The sequence below is a fragment of the Heteronotia binoei genome, chromosome 10 (genome assembly GCF_032191835.1).
Source record: "Heteronotia binoei isolate CCM8104 ecotype False Entrance Well chromosome 10, APGP_CSIRO_Hbin_v1, whole genome shotgun sequence".
NCBI classification, from domain to species: domain Eukaryota; kingdom Metazoa; phylum Chordata; class Lepidosauria; order Squamata; family Gekkonidae; genus Heteronotia; species Heteronotia binoei.
In genome coordinates, this window is record NC_083232.1 from 59158160 (window position 1) to 59175198 (window position 17039).

Genomic DNA, 17039 nt, shown 5'->3' on the forward strand with positions numbered 1-17039 from the left:
GCCTTCGTTGATTTCCACAAGTAATTAAAACTATTTACAATGCAATTTTCCTAATATTCAGTCGAGTTGCTGAAGCCAAAGTAAGCATTCTTCAATCACTGAAAAAAATATTTTAAATGGTTTTGTGTATTGTGTGAGATGAAGTGATTTAAACTATCCTTCTATTATCTTTTATGCGGCCATTTGAAGCAGTACAGTTTTGTTTTAAAACGTTCTGCAAATTGCAGTCTCTTGTAGATGAAGCTGACAGTTTAAAAAACAACTTAAGCATGCATGATGTGCACCTAGAGACCACATTTTATTGAGTCAAAATACTTTACAGAAAAACTAATGGGAACTATCAGACATACATCAGCCAGTAGGGAAAAGAAACTATATTGTTTATAGGCTCCAACTTCCAATTTGTGTAAGGACAAAAGGCATTTTCAAAACACTTTACAGATTCTACACATTGCCCAAATGCAGCTCTAAGTGGGATTGCCTAGTAATGAGAAAAACAACTATAGAAGTTAGTTATTAAGAATTCAAAGATGTTCCAGAGCTTTACACAAGTTTTATTGTAAAGATTAATATACTTTTAACTGAAGAACAATTACTTATTTGTACATCATGTACTGGTCAGCTAAAAGGGTGTGTGTCTGTGAATTTGCTTATTAATTGGTGTATTTTAGGACCGTAGTGAGAGGGAAGGTGGCATGGTATACCCAGTCTCTTTAGTTCTCAGAAGCAAAGCAGGGTCAGTACTTGGAAGGAAAACCACCAAGGAAGTCTGTACAAGAAGGCAATGGCAAACACCCTCTGCTTAATCACTTACCTAGAAAATCCTAAGGGATCACCATAAGTCGGCTGCAACTTAACAGGACTTTACACACACAGACCATAGTGCTTCCACTCACCTATTAAATGCTAACATTTTTCTTGTAGAAAATTTTCAGTAAGAACGCACATACTGGCAATCTGAGCTGGTGTCAAATATCCCAGTGTCTAACCATTCAGGAAATATATACAAACTAAAGAGTTATGCTTTATGCACACTTTGTACGACAGTCTCCCTTTGACCTCCAGAAAATATTGTGGCAAGTTGACTGGTAGTTTCAACATCCAGAACATAATCTTGATCAAATGATATCTATATGAAGAAAGTTCCTCAGCAAATAGACAATCATTGCCCTCTGCTACTCGTGGTTTCCCAGAAAAAGCACGTCATTATTGCTTTAAATATGTGTAAGAGCTAAGTAATTCCAAAGGCAATACAAATAGAAATATTTATGAGAAATACAACTATAGCCACTTCGTTAAAGCTTCTTACATCCTGAATTCCATTAGACAAAACAAAAATAAAAATATGACAAACACATCAATAATACTTTGATTTTAAAATGTGAACATAATTCAGAACATAATTTTGTTTGGCTTAAAAAGCAACCAATTTTCAATATTGATGGGCTTTCTTGAATAACAAAGACTGCATGTTTGCATGCAATTCAAAGTTCAAATGTGATACTATTTGTTTACGCCGTGTACTTATAAAAACCCAACAATACATTAATTTTCAAACAGTGATAATCAAAATGGTTTGCTTTGGCAAATAACTACCCTCAGATATCTGTACTGTCAAAACCAGCATCAAAACAACTTTCGGCTGAACAGTCCCAACCACTGTCATCTAGAGCACAGTGCTCTTGGAATGTTGGGTTCTCATAGTTATCACGTTTACCATTCTGATCCAAACACAAGTCTCCTATGTGTTGATCAGCTTTGTGACATGCATTTGATTGTTCTTCAGACATGACATTCTCATAGCTGGGCACATCTTTGTGCCCAGGAGCTTCAGTTCTTCCATCTTCAACACCATCAAGCTGTTGATCTGAGATTACTGGGAACTGCAAAATACCTTCAGTGGTAGAAAACCGCGACTCTGAATTCCTTGTGTTTTCTGTGAGCTCCAAGTCTTGCTTTTCTTCTGCTGTCTGCTGTTCTTTGGCACTTAGTTTTGCCTTCAGAGATTTCTTGGCTTGCTTGTGGTATCGTTCTTCTTTGGAGAATCTCCAATGAAACTACAAATAGACATAGTTGTAAAGAGTATGTTAGAGAAATACTGAGTAGGAAGGTGTTTAAAGTCATTGCTAAATATTAATTTAATCAAGTATGAGAGCTATTTTTTAAGAGTGGGACTTTTAGAGAAAGGTGCTAGCTTACATAGCTCTGCTGTCACTGTAAACTAAGCTTCTCAAAGAAAATGTAATCTTCCTAAGACTGCAGCTTTTGATCTGCTCAGGTTTTAAAATGTATGAGCTATGATTCACTAACTGCAATGTATGCACAGAGCTCAGTGTGCTGGTGTTCTTCCATTATGTTCTGTGAGCCAGAGAAAGTTTAGTGCACTAAAAACTGGATATGTACATGGACATATAGGTGAAAATTGGGAGTTCTTACATACACAGGTCTTTAGATCATGCCAAAAAAACAGGCAGATTCAGCATGGAACTTTTCTTTCCTGCATGCTACCTTTCTATAAACTCCAGTTTCAAATCCTGAGGCAATAATTCAGCATATCTTGATATCAGTTTCAAACTATGGTGTGTACAATAGGAGGAGGAAAAGATGAGAGTGGAAGATGATGTCCTATGGTACATATTTTCAGGAAGTCTGCCTACTAATGGATACACAGCCTACTTCATTAAGCTAATATTGCTTCCTGGAAAGATATTATGATGGAAGGAGTTCTTGCCAGTTATGCAGACAAGTACATGGAATAGAAGAATGTGTACAATTCCAAAACTAACAGGTGGGCACACCACACAGATTGTATGATGGAACTCCCCCAAATAATTCCTGGCTTTTGTTCTGTGTTTTAGAAGCATTCCAGATCATGAGACTTTAGCTGGTTTATAAAGGCTTAGTTAATCACATTTGCAATTGTTTGCTAAGAGAAGAAGAAGAATTGCAGATTTATACCTCACCCTTCTCTCTGAATCAGAGACTCAGAGCAGCTTACAATCTCTTATAATTTCTCCACCCACAACAGACATCCTGTGAGGTGACTGGGGTTGAGAGGGCCCTCCCAGCAGCTGCCTTTTCAAGGACAACTCCTGCGAGGGCTATGGCTGACCCAAAGCCATTCCAGCAGCTGTAAGTGGAGGAGTGGGGAATCAACTCCGGTTCTCCCAGATAAGAGTCCGCGCACTTAACCACTACACCAAACTGGCTCTCATTTAGAAGCTTTTCAAATTCATCTGGCCTTTTCCATCACTGATAATACAAGGATGTTTACAAATGAGATGCACTTCAGATAGGACATGTTGCAACATCAGCTCTTCAGTGTTGTGCACAGGCCCATAGCATGGGGAGCGGGCCTGGGGGACACGGCCCCCCACCCAACCCCTCCCTTGGACCTTTATAGCCCCTCTGTTCCCCGATCCTCCGCTCTCTCCATGCCGTTTTGGTGGCCCCCACCCCACTCTGTGAGCACCTGCCTCTCCCTCCCTCCCAACTCACCAATGCTGCAAAACAGGGAAGACCGGGCTTCAGGGGCTCTTTTAAGATGCCTCCCTACCCCTGCCGGTCATGTGACCAGCGGGAAAAGTCGCTCTGAGGCTGGCAGGTCTTATGCCCCAGCTGGCTGAATGTCAGCCCCCCCCAACCCTGCCGGTCATGTGACCAGCAGGAAAAGTCGCTCTGAGGCCAGCAGGTCTTATGCCCCAGCGCTGAATGTCCTGAGCACGCTGGAAAGCCGGCCTCGGAACCACCAGCCTCGGAGCGGCTTTTCTCGCCGGTCACGTCACCGGCGGGGGGTGGGTCTTGAAAGAACCCCTGAAGCCCACTCTTCCCTGTTTTGCCACGTTGGTGAGTTGGGAGGGAGGAGGTGGAGCCACCAGAGCGGGCGTGGAGATCGGGGCCAGAGCGGGGGCCCTCCATCCAAATTTTTTTCCCGCGGGCCCCCCCATCTGGAATTTTCTGGCTATGGGCCTGGTTGTGCACACTTTCAGAAAAATAGGTTTCATACTTTAGTTCGACCATGCTCATTTAATAAACGGAAACAAAGTTGTTTCATGCAAATTATTACATGACATATTTGATGTGGCTACATGTTACATTAACGTATGCATTTTTTATTTCTTTGTGCAGGCAGATAAGTGCAACAAATAACAAAACCTCTTATGAACAATGTAGATCAACTAGACAAGGCAGAGGGTGAGTGACAGCAATTGAAGTACCCTGAAGTTACACATAGAATCCAAAGGTGAATCCAGACCCTGTCCACTGCCAAGTCATGGTGTTATAGGTGTGTATTTGGAGAGAGGGGACATATAATATGGCACACAGAATGCCTCTTTCCACTGAAACTGGGAGAAGTTCTTTCCTGGGCATTTTACTATTTTGCTTTATATTAACAGCTCAAGTCATAGTTCAGAAGTGTTCGGCAAATCTTCTAAATCACAGCAATGTTAAACAAGCTGCTCCTACTGATGTGGAAAATCAATTAGAATATGAAAGCTTCGCCAAGACAAACACATAGAGCAATTCAAGGCCATATACCTTAGATTGTTTCTTCTTGATTTTCTGGGGCAGGAAGGGTCTCTGAAGAAAGACAATCTGCTTAGTGGCTAAGTTCCCATCCCTACAAGAAACCACAATCCTGAGAATAAAGTTCCATTCACCAGCACTAGACATTCAGATACATGGTACATTTTGCAATAATAGATCATTTAAATCAATTTCAGAGGGTCCTAAGTGTGTGGTGTCCTTCACCAGACTCAAGCATGGCAAGTTGAGAGTGAGTGGAAACATTCTGATCTCTTTTGCGCTCATGCCTGCTCTGATACAACTGAGGCAGCAGTACCAATCATCTGTCAAAATATTTTGGAACAGAAATATAAGCTCTGAAAAACATTACCAGAAAAGCCAACAAGAATGGCGCTTTTCCACAGTCACCCAAGTCCCGCAAATGTGAGATCCCACAATGCAAATTATTAGCTTAAAAGGAGGGTGGACAGGTTATATGCTAATAAATATTTTAAATAATAGTCTCTGCAGTGGGTAACAATCTAGTTAAGAGATGGAAACTGTATGGAGTTTTTCTGTGAGAAGAAAATGCCTGCTTTGTAGCTGAAAGGCATCTGAGAAGAGAAACGGGACATCTCTGCTTTGTCTACCACCTTCAAAAGAATAGGAGAGCTAAAGGATCAGTAATATAAAGGATCTGAGGCAGGATTTGTAACTTTAGCCTCGATATGCTACGTTGCCTGCCACAGGTCTCCATTTACTTTGTTGGCAAGACCAAAAAATGATAAAAGTTCAATATTACTGCTGCAAGTTAGACAAAAAGAGGAACCCAATGTGGTAAGCAAGGATGGCTCTCTGACTGACTTCTGTACTTGGGGGTGGGAAAGGCCATCTCTTCACAGTACCTGTTTGTCTTTACAACCGGTGTGGGAAGCACACATGTCAGCTGCCAGCCATATATGGCAAGAGAATTCAACAGGGGAATGTAATCTGCCTGCACACGAGCCCCCTGGGGAAGAGAAATTAAACCATTAGAGTTAACATGAAAAGTGAAACCATTTTGTAAAATGTTGTTTATTAATGGGTTAGATCATTTCTGCAATCTCAGCAAAACAGGAAAAGAAATTAATATTGTAAAACAAAAGGAATGAAGGGTCATTTTTCAGTTCTTGCTGAAGGGTTAAATAATTTTGTCTAAACAGTAGAACACATTTCTTTCCAGGCTCCAAAACCTTCCATGTGGCAGCTGATGAATCAGATCAACAGGGCTAATTCATTTTGTTTTGCGGGAGATCCCCTGGATGAATGGCCTTCTGGAATATTAGCTGAAAGAGAACAATTACCTCCTTCCAGACAAAAGGGTATTCAAGCAGTACAAAATGCAGCTATGCTAACATTGGCCCAATTCTGCTCTTGACTTTACAAGGAGGAGCTGCTGGGTAATTCTGTTAAAATGAGGCTTGCAGCTCAGTTTACACCAGTTCAGCCCAGAGAAAAATTGCTCCTCTGATTTCCAAAGTAGCTCATGGTGTGTTAAACAACATTATGTCGGTAATGAGCCCATGTTATTTGCATCTAGCAACAATGCTAAGGAAATACGAACACAAGCCATTTTATTCTTTGTGTTAGCCACAGGCATGAGAGCGGCTTGTTTGTTATTCTTCATCAGCCAATATGTGGTTAAGACCAAAATGGTACCTTTAAGAATCTGGCTCAGTAAATGTACAAGCTTGCCAATTCTCTGTTGCTCTACAAAACCAAATGATGCTCACAGAAGAGTAAATTGTGGTTGTGACAGATTGTCAGGCAGCACTAAGTTTTTCTGGAAAATACATACCAAATATATTTATTTATCTTTTACACTGTACCTATTTACTAGTACTGCTGTGGCTGCCTTTTAACTTTTTGATAAATCCTTTAAAGGCTCAGTAGTGAAGCCTTGCAACAACCTTGTGAGGTTCGCTGCTGGTTCTCACATTTCACGGATGGGAAATTATGAATTAGTAGCTTGTCTTGGGCCACATGAGTCTTCTGTAATTGTTTTGGTTGTTTGTTAATTTATATTTAATATTAAATAAATTCTACATTGCTACAATCATTTCTAAATTAAGTTCAGCATACTACACACAAATCCTTCCAGAATTCCCTCCTCTATACTTTCTGCTTCCCAGAAACTCCTTTTGCCTGTTATTGCCCTTGTTGTTCCCTCTGATACCACTGGAATTAGAATGACCTGTTGAAGAAGCCTTGTTGTCCAAAGACAAGACAATCCTGGAACTACTCCAAACCATTTTTTCCTGTGGTGATTTAATACAAAAGCACAAAACACTTACCAGAAACAAGGCAGGAATTTCCACAATCACCATGTAAAGAAAGATATGTGATGAGGGACTTGTCAAGAAATGACCAGTATCAACACAGCTATGAACCATTTCCTCTACTGCACAGAATATCTCTTGACAGATGTTATAGGGGAACCCTGCTTCATACAGCAAGAGACCCTATTACCAACTTGTTGTCAGATATATTTCTTTCCCCTTCCTCGTTCTTCCAATGGCCCAGAGCCGGAACATTCTTGTTACCGGAGAGCACCACTCACTTCTATCACAGCAGGCAACCAGATGTCAAAGCCAGAGAATAATTTGTTCTGGCAACTGTGGAAGGCACAGGAACCATCGGCTTCTGCAGAAGCCAAATAATTTTTCTGCTGTACTGTCATAGCTGGTTTTCTCTTCAGGTTTTCATTGCACTGCTTCTGATAATACAGCAAAAATTATGGGGAAGGGCTGGGGCTCAGTAATAAGAGTATCTGTGCCTCATACAGAAGGTCCCAGAACCTCATCATCTCCAGTTAAAACAATCAGGTGGTAGTAGGTGATGTGAAAGACCACCACCAAGACCTTGGAGAGTAACTGTCGGTCTGAATAGACACTACTGATCTTGATAGACCAATGGTTTGATTTAGTATAGAGCCGCTTCATTGTATTCATTAGAGCCAGATATACTACTGAGGAAGTAAACGTTGGCTACATCCACAAATTGTGTATTTATTCACTATATTTTATTTGTAAAATTTATACCACATTTTTCTGTCCTCATCATGGTCACCAAGGTGGTTAACAGGCTACAAACAAGCGTAATAAAAACACAACTTAAAAACCAGACAATCCAACCCTGAAAGCTTGGCATTGTGGCAACAAAATCGCCTTTTTACCTACAAGCGATGTTCTGAACTGTATAATAATTAAAAGGCATTACAGCCCAAGCATTTAAATGTATTTTACAGAGTTTACATAAAAATGGTAATTTCTCGTAAAAACATACATAAATTGAATCTATAGTGGCAGCCTGATTTTTTCAAAGCTCAGTATAAATGAAGAGCAAATGCAAAGACAAAAGCTTGAATTTTAAAGAAAAAAACAGTGTCAGGAAGGAGAGAAAGACAGTGTGGCTGATCTACAAATCAAAGGGAGAGACATTTTCTTCTGAGAGAAAGCAAAATTTTAATGAACTCATTCCCCCTTTCTCCTGCAGTTGATAAGTAATCTCTGATCACACCTTGAGTGTCAAAAACCAGAGCCTGTTGAGAAGGCTGTTTTCCTGTCTTGCAGCAGATAAAAAGAACTCAATTTTACTTATGATTTTGCTGTTTGTTCCCCACCCCTCTCTCATTCTGCAATAGTCTAGCTCATTAGAAAAACTAGAAAGCTTTGCAATTTGAGAAATAAGTGGGAAGAAATATCTAGGCCAAGCTAGCATAAAGAAAACAACCTGTATTAGCAATTTTCTCTCTTTTTTCTCTGATTGTAGACTTTAAAAAACCCTAAACAAAACAAGGTCCACAGTTGCTCTAAGAATGAGAAAAGCTCATTTAAAGCATTTTTACCCATCTATGGATGAATTACATAGCAGCTGCAGAATTTATATAATTTTAAAGTCTGAAAGGATGCCACATCATCTAGTCCAGACTTCTTGATGTTGAAATAAAATAACCTGTATTTGAAATTTTTTTTAAAAGTCCAAATAAAGTGCTTGTCAAGTTTCCTCTTGAAAACCATTAATATACAGGAAGCGGAGCACGTGGACACTGCGGATTGTGATTATAAATCTTACTAAAGGAAGAAACCCAATGAGGTTAGAATTCTTACCTGATTTGTACCATTTTCCAGACCTAGATTCTAATATGCAGTAGTTTATAGCACAGGAATGCCTGTGTTGTGTGTATCTGTTCTCTTTAATAAAGCCAAATAGAAGGCTTTTAAAACAAGATTTATACACCAGAACTCTATGAGGAAAGCTGCCTATCAGGAAAATATATGAATATATTTCATATATAGTCCCCAAGCCTGATTTGATACCAGATTAATCCCAGTACAAGATTGGTCTTTTAAAATTTAAAAGTAATATTTCTAGAAAAAGGCTTCTGCTTCCCCTGTCCACCCACCGAAAGTTTTATCCATTATGAACACTGGTACTGGAAGAAAACCACAGATTCATTTAATGCTGTTCATAATGAACCCAATGCTTCAAATACTGCAGTTGTACTACAGGAAGGTTGAAAATGGCTGGCCTTCACATAGGCTTCCCAACCCTCCCGCCCTGGCGGGGGCCCCCCGAATTTTCACCCTCTTCTCCCGCTCCCCAAAAATCCAGAAGCGGGGGGAGGGGGAAAACGGCGCGGTGAATGCAGCCCCTGCCTGCCGGGATGAAGAGCGCAGCAGCAGGGCCGGTTCTCCTGGGGCGGCCAACGAGGAGGCCGGGGAGCGGGGGGAGGTGTTCCGCTGCTCAGGCAGCAGCTGCGGCCCAGCCCTCTCCAAGCCACACTGCCTGGGTCCCACAGTTGCCAGCCTCCCGGCCATCCCTTTAAATGTATTGGCGGTTTGCGGGGGCGGAGGGATACGCACGCGAGGGCGTGAGGTCGACAAACATTCCCGTCCTGCTGCTGGGCGTGAGAAGAGCGGGGAAGGGGCGGCGACTTAGCCCGAGGCGGAAGGAGACGGACACTGGCCAAGAGCTGAAAGGTCGCAACGCCTCCATGGTGTCTTTACAGGTTAGAGATGGCTGCAGGGGGGGAAGGATGGGAACGGCTATATCAGCGCTGCTGAGCTGCGTCACGTCATGACCAACCTGGGTGAGAAGCTGACGGACAAGGAAGTCTGTGGCACTCATGCTCCGTCGACGCTTTAGTGGTTTGTGGCCATTCTTCGCCATTTCTCTCTCTCCCCCCACCTTTCATGCAGGACTATGTGAACCCTTCTGCCCCCCCCCGCCATGTTTACATGCTAGCACCCATGGTGGGTGCAGCTGGGACAGGGGGAGATCCAGGTGAGAAGGGGTGAAGCGGTGCTAAGATCCTAGCGAGTGGGAAGCCTGGAGGGCGGGAGCGGTGGGGGAGCCCTCTCTCCTCATTGGCTCCGTCCCTGGCTTGCACCTGCCTGTTTGCTCCTCAAAGGCCATGTCCAAGCCAGCGCGTAATCTTTGCATCCCATGGACTGTCATGTGCAGCTGACTGCAGTTGTCTTCCTGGGAGTATCTGCATATCTTGGGTATATTGAAACTGTTAACTTCCTAATTAATGGCCATGCCCCCCTTCCCTTCCTTCCCAGTGGCTTCAGGGAATGCTTCTGTTCCATTCCAGGTGGTGTAAGGTTTCTTTCTCTCTCTCTTTTTTTCCAATAAAGTCTGTGTGTTTCAAATGTGATGGCCAGAACTCCCTTTGGAGTTCAATTATGCTTGTCACAGTCTTGATCTTGGCTCGACCCCCAATGTCTCCTGGCTCCACCCCCAAAGTCCCCAGATATTTCTTGAATTGGACTTGGCAACCCTACCTTCACAACACAATGAAATGTAATTTTGCAATGCCCCCTCCCTCTCAATAGCAGCAATTTTGCTGCTGGGCACAAATACCTGCAATTTTCAGTTGAGGGGAAAACTTGTGGTTACATTTGAGCTTCAAAGAGAATATCTAAATCACATTATGGTACAAGGAGTCAGAAAAAGAGGATCTTTTCACATATACACAGGAGCTTTTTCTCACTTGGTGCAATGCCATGCTGAATGGAGTCAGAGACCTGATTACATGGGCAAGGCCAACGGCATGAGTTTTTCCAACCTGATGGTGGCCCTTCTCATTGTGGGTTGTACATTGTACAGCTTTCGCCATGCAATACTGGGCCCCACTGTTCAGTTGCGTGCCTCTATACCATGGGACTACCGCATGGAAACAGCTCCCACATGAACAGGGAAATTTTGAGAAAGATGTGCTAGCAGAAGCATTGCTTTACTTCTCCTGGCACACAGCTGTAACATGCGAGTCTTATTATCTGTTTTCTCCTATGACTTGTTTTCTAGGTATGTGGCAAAGGCCTTCTGATCTCCTTTCTTCAGACCTGGGTAATGAAACTGACAATATAGGCAACACTAAAACTAAATGCCTTTATACTCAGATTTAAATTAAACCCATTTTCTATGCTTTCCATTTCCAAACTCAGCTACCAAAATAATTTCAGTTTGTTAATGAATTTTTTTCAGCAAATCCTCATTTTCTAATTTCACACAGATAAGAACACTGTAAAGTTTTCAGTAGTGAAGATAGGATAGCTGCCGCATGGATGGGAAGATTTTGAAGTCCCAAGCCCCATCCACACAGCAGACATGTTTCCTGTGGTGGACACCCTCCCAAAAAAACCAGATTTTTAGAATTAGTAACTGAATGTTGTTATTTCAGCTTAATGCTATAACAATCTCTCTATCAGGTTCTCTGAATGATCAGCTTTCATTTTTTAAAAATAGAGTTTCTAGCTTCTTGCACTGTAAAGATATACAGTGAGGTGAATTTCAGCAACAAAAGGTGATAAAGACTTCCTTTTTTGAAAAAAAGTTTTAAAAAATCACAAGATCTGACAGACCAATTGTTGTAGTGTTATATTAATATGACGATAGTCAGTTGCCTAATCTGAAAAGCACTGGTGGTGTAGCAGGATGGATAGATGGCTGCTGCCAGGGGACTGGGGCACAGAACTAGGAGGAAACCTGACATGTAGAAGTCTTGGTGTTGCTCTTGAGATAAAAAGTTTTATTGATTTTTTCTACATACTACATACAATAAGGGAAAGGGTTGTGGGATACAGGATAGGACAAGAGCATTGTAAGTTCTACATATAATTATCTTTTCTCTCAAATCATCACCAGTAAGTCTTAATCATGTCATTATAAATTTTGCACACATTTTCAATATTTGATAAAACATTTCTATCTCAAGTTCTAATATTTCTTCTGGACCTCCAACACTTTTACAGACAATATATATTTTATTTTTGTTACAAACTTTATATTTATAAAATCTAGGCAAACTGGTCCTTAAAAATAATTCAATAATAAAATATTACTTCTTTTCTCTAAGTCTAATAAATCATATTCTTATCTTGATCTTATTAACTCAATATATTTCTCATTTTAAACTATTTACTAAATGTATTCAAAAGTTATGCACATTCTAAAAATCACCTCAGAAGTATCTCAAAGTTATGTTCCCCCCCGCCAATAAATCTATTACATATCTATCTTCCAATAAGTTCCTCCACATTTAATTTTAGTACCTCTTATCCCCAAGATTTTAATTCAACATTTATTTCTTAACCCTACAATTTTAATCTGAGCCTCTTCCCAATAATACCTCTAAGAATTCCAAATTCTTCCTTTCTACCATTCCAACAATTCTTTCCCAACAATATCTTTGTGATTCATTCCTTTCTTATTTTTAACCACCCTTTTATATATTTTCCCTTCACCACCAGCTAAATAATCTAGATAAATTCCTCCCAATATCACAGTCTTTTCTTTCTCTCCCCAAACTGTCCAATTTTTAACCAATGCTTACAAATTTTTAATTACATCTCTAATAATCCATTTCTCACAAAGTTCAAGGCAATATTAATTTCTTCTCCATTTCTGACAATTCAAAATTTATTTGTCTCTTTTTTTTCTTTTTAATAAGAACATAAGAGAAGCCATGTTGGATCAGGCCAATGGCCCATCCACTCCAACAATCTGTGTCACACAGTGGCCAAAAAAATTATACACACAGACACACACACATATACACACTGTGGCTAATAGCCACTGATGGACCTCTGCTCCATATTTTTATCTAATCCCCTCTAGAAGCTGTATATGCTTGTAGCCGCCACCACCTCCTGTGGCAGTGAATTCCATATGGGTGAAGTACTTCCTTTTATCCGTTTTAACCTGACTGCTCAGCAATTTCATCGAATGCCCACGAGTTCTTGTATTGTGAGAAAGGGAGAAAAGTACTTCTTTCTCTACTTTCTCCATCCCATGCATTATCTTGTAAACCTCTATCATGTCATCCCGCAGTCGACATTTCTCCAAGCTAAAGAGCCCCAAGCGTTTTAACCTTTCTTCATAGGGAAAGTGTTTTTGAAGATCTTCCAATTTTTGGCCAATCCTAATAACATACGTCTGTCAAAATTTTCTGGGCTGTTGTATTTCTTTTTCTCTTCTACAGTTGTAGTGCACTTCTGTGTTTGTTTCACTACTGTGTTTGTTTCACTACTGCTACAGACAGTTGGGCTTTCATTTCCTTTCTCTCATCATCGTTTAATGTGCTGGCATCATCTTCTCCTTTCTGTTTTGTTTTTGGGATCTTTAAGAGACGCTCTTCCTCTTCCTTTCTGATAAGGTGTTCTTTCTTCTTCACCACTGACTCCATTTTAAAATAATTCTCATATTGCTGGGCCTCTTCTTCTTTCCTCATCATCTCTGATGGCGGCGTCGGCGTTTGACGAAGCTGCGGGAGAGGGACGGGGCAAAGTACCAAGGTAGCTGGACTACCAGTGGGACGACGGCCCCTCCTCTCCTCTTCTCCGCTCCTCCCCCCAGACATTGTAGTTAGGGGTTGTGGATAAAGAACAGGGGGGGAGCTGGAACAGGCTGGGGAACATCAACAGTGGTGAGGTGACCAGAGGATGTTGGCGGAGACGGTGATATCAGCAGGCTACTAGGCAATTCTGGGTCCCTAGGGGTGTAACCGCGCAGCTGGAGGGACACAGAGGGGCTAGCACCTCCCTGGGCCCCCGGTGTTGAGTGGAGGGCTGCCCCAGGTTGCCAGATAGCACAATAGTACACTGCACCTCTGAGTAAGACCTTGCCCCCTCCCCAATGAGAACACGCGCACTTACACGGACATTGCCCAAGAATAAGAACAAGTTCATCTGCACTCTATGGACACTGACACACTTTAATAACAACAAGAAGAAGAACATTGCACTTTATGGCTATCGTCACTTTGGAAACAACAGCACTTTACCTAGTTTTTAAGTCTCCTACCTTTTATTCCAACGGATTTTAACTACCAAATTTTTAAATAGAATTGGATAATTATTTATTGGTTATTTAAATGATATTTATTGATTAGCTAATTGGAGATTTATTTATGGCAAACTAATTAGAGATCGGTTATTGGTTGGGGGAGGTTTTTATTTATGGAGCCAACTGAAGTATTAATTTAATTATTGTTAGCTAATGAATTAGAGATTGATTGGGGGAGGGATTAAATTAAATAACTATTAGTTACTGGTAGTTGGCAGTTTATTGGTTGGAGGTGGGAGAGTGAAGAGGGAATAGGTATAACTATTCTGCCAGTTGAGGGGCTGGTGGCCACCAGTAGGAAATGATGGGCCTGGGGATTCCTGTACTCCTGGGGAGGGGAAGGTATGATGATGGGAACAAGCAGAATTATAAGGGAAGGAGGCTGAGACATGACAGTGCTCGGCCACCTTCCAGCCTGCGTCCCATCCCGACGGTGACAGGTAGTGGGGCCAGGCGAAATTACTCGCCTCTGTCACTGGTGTTATGTAATGTCAGGTCCATCAATAATAAGACCACTACCCTTCAGGAATTCCTGCTAGAGCAGGACGTGGACCTGGCATGCGTGACCGAGACCTGGGTGCGCGATGGGGAGACTGTAGCTCTCACCCAGATGGCCCCCCCCAGGATACTCGATCTTTCACCAGCAGGCTGGTGCGTTGCCCAAGGCTTCTGGTCTTGGGTGACTTCAATGTTCATGCCAATGACGTGGCCTCCAATCGGGCGATGGACCTGGTGTCATCCATGGTGACACTGGGACTCTCCCAAATTGTTACAACGCCCACCCATTAGGCAGGGCACATGTTAGACTTGGTCTTCGCGGCGGGAGTTTTAATGAACGATATTACTGCTAAAGCAGTGCCATGGTCGGACCACTACGCCCTCAAGGCTCGTGTGGATGTGCCACCCCAAACCTGTTTAGGCGGAGAGTATATTTTAGCTTGCCCGTGGAGCCTGATGGACCCAGAATGGTTCCTGACGGCTCTACAGGATCCCTGGCCCCCTGGCAACTCCTTGAATGATCTAGTGGAGTCTTGGAATGATAGGCTCTCCAGCGCCATCGATGAGATCGCACCTAGGCATCCTCTGCGCCCACGTTTAAAGCCAACACTTTGGTATAATCAAGAGTTGCGGCAATTAAAACAGGGACTCAGAAGACTAGAGAGGCAATGGCAGCGTACTCGAGATGAAGCGACTCGAACATCTTATAGAGAGATTATGAAGTCCTATGAGATGGCAGTCAAAACTGCAAAGAAAACATACTTTGCGGCTAAGATTGCATCCGCAATTTTGCGCCCGGCACAACTATTCAATATAATTCGGAATCTTACAACGCTGCCACAAGGCAGACCAAATTCTAACGAATTGGAGATTGGCTGTGAGGCTTTTGCGAATTTTTTTGCGGATAAGATCGCGTCACTCCACCGCGACCTCCCTGTCATATTAGAGACAGTTTGTGAACCCGAGGCACCGTGCCTGTTTTCGGATCATGTTCTGGATGGTTTCAGTGCTCTCAGCCTGGAGGAAATTGACAGGATCCTCTTATCTGCACGCCCAACAACTTGCAATTTGGACCCATGCCCTTCCTGGCTGATTAAATCTTGCCAGAGGGAGCTTAGATATCCTGTACGGGATATCATAAATGGATCCCTGAGGGAGGGGCACTTTCCAACACTGCTTAAAGAGGCGGTGGTCCGCCCCCTTTTGAAAAAACAACATTAGACCTGGCCGAATTGGCACACTACCGGCCGGTCTCGAACTTGCCCTTTTTGGGCAAACGTATCGAGAGGGCAGTGGCGATGCAGCTACAGAGTTTCCTGGAGGATGCTTCCGTCCTTGATCCCCTTCAGTCCGGCTTTCGCCCGGGCCATGGGATGGAGACGGTGTTGGTTGCCCTGGTAGATAACCTTCAATGGCATCTGGACCGGGGCAGCTCGGCAGTTCTGATGTTGTTGGACCTGTCGGCAGTGTTCGACACGGTCAACCATCGGCTACTGACCTGCCGCCTTGCCGATGCGGGGATTCAGGGGTTGGCCTTACAATGGCTTTCCTCTTTCCTTGAGGGTCGGGGACAAAGGGTCGTGATTGGGGGTGAGCTGTCCCGGAGACACACGCTTGATTGCGGAGTGCCTCGGGGAGCGGTTCTCTCCCCGATGTTATTTAACATCTCTATGCACCCCCTTGCCCAGATTGCTCGAAGGTATGGGCTGGGTTGTCACCAGTACACTGATGACACTCAGCTCTATCTGCTTATGGACGGCCAGCCTGCATCCTAGAAAACTTGGACAGGGCGTTACAAGCCGTGGCCAGGTGGCTCAGGCTGAGTGGGCTGAGGCTAAATCCGGCGAAGACAGAGGTCCTTTGCTTGGGTCGTCGTGGTCCGGGAGGGGAAATCCCCCTGCCAGTTTTTGACGGTGCGCCACTGACAGCGGCGCACAAGGTCAGGAGTTTGGGGGTACCATTGGAGCCTTCCTTAACAATGGAGGCTCAGATAGCAGCCACTGCTAAATCCGCATTTTTTCATCTTAGGCGGGCGAGGCAACTGGCTCCTTTCCTGGAGCGCGACGACCTAGCAATGGTGATCCATGCAACGGTCACCTCGAGGTTGGGCTACTGTAATGCCCTCTACATGGGGCTGCCCTTGTGCGGAACCTGGAAGTTGCAGTTAGTGCAGAATGCCGCGGCCCGGTTGTTATTGGGGCTCCCAAGATGGGAGCACATTCAGCAAGGGCTCCGAACTCTGCACTGGCTGCCAATAATATACCGAGTTCGGTACAATGTGCTGGTTATTACCTTTAAAGCCCTATATGGTCTAGGACCTGCCTACCTTAGGGACCGTCTCTCCCAATATGTTCCCCAGAGAGTATGTTTTATATGTTTTATTATTCTACTGTTTTAACTGTGTAAGATGTTTTAAATTCAAATTATGTTAGATTTTTATGTGTTGTGAGCCGCCCTGAGCCACTTCGGTGGGAAGGGCGGGATAGAAATAAACTTGAACTTGAACTCTGTCTTCTGATATTATCTGGTTTGTTACATCCTGTGGCTCACTTATACTTTCAGTAATATCGCTAGCTGTCGGGTCACGTATCAGATTGAGGCACTCATGCAAAGACTTTTGCAGAGCTTGCGTCCCATTCATGAAA

General features: G+C 43.0%; 1 protein-coding gene across 1 annotated transcript in view; it reads right to left on the reverse strand.

The window, feature by feature from the left end:
• Positions 1–279: 279 nt before the first annotated feature.
• Positions 280–17039, reverse strand: part of RFTN1 (raftlin, lipid raft linker 1) — a 144341-nt gene continuing 127581 nt past the window's right edge. Inside the window, exons 7-9 of the mRNA XM_060248729.1 lie at positions 5412–5515; positions 4540–4621; positions 280–2057 (exon numbers count right to left, since the gene is read on the reverse strand). Of these exons, the coding sequence (XP_060104712.1) occupies positions 1599–2057; positions 4540–4621; positions 5412–5515 (645 nt within the window). The 3' untranslated portion in view covers positions 280–1598. The remainder of the gene's footprint in view (positions 2058–4539; positions 4622–5411; positions 5516–17039) is intronic.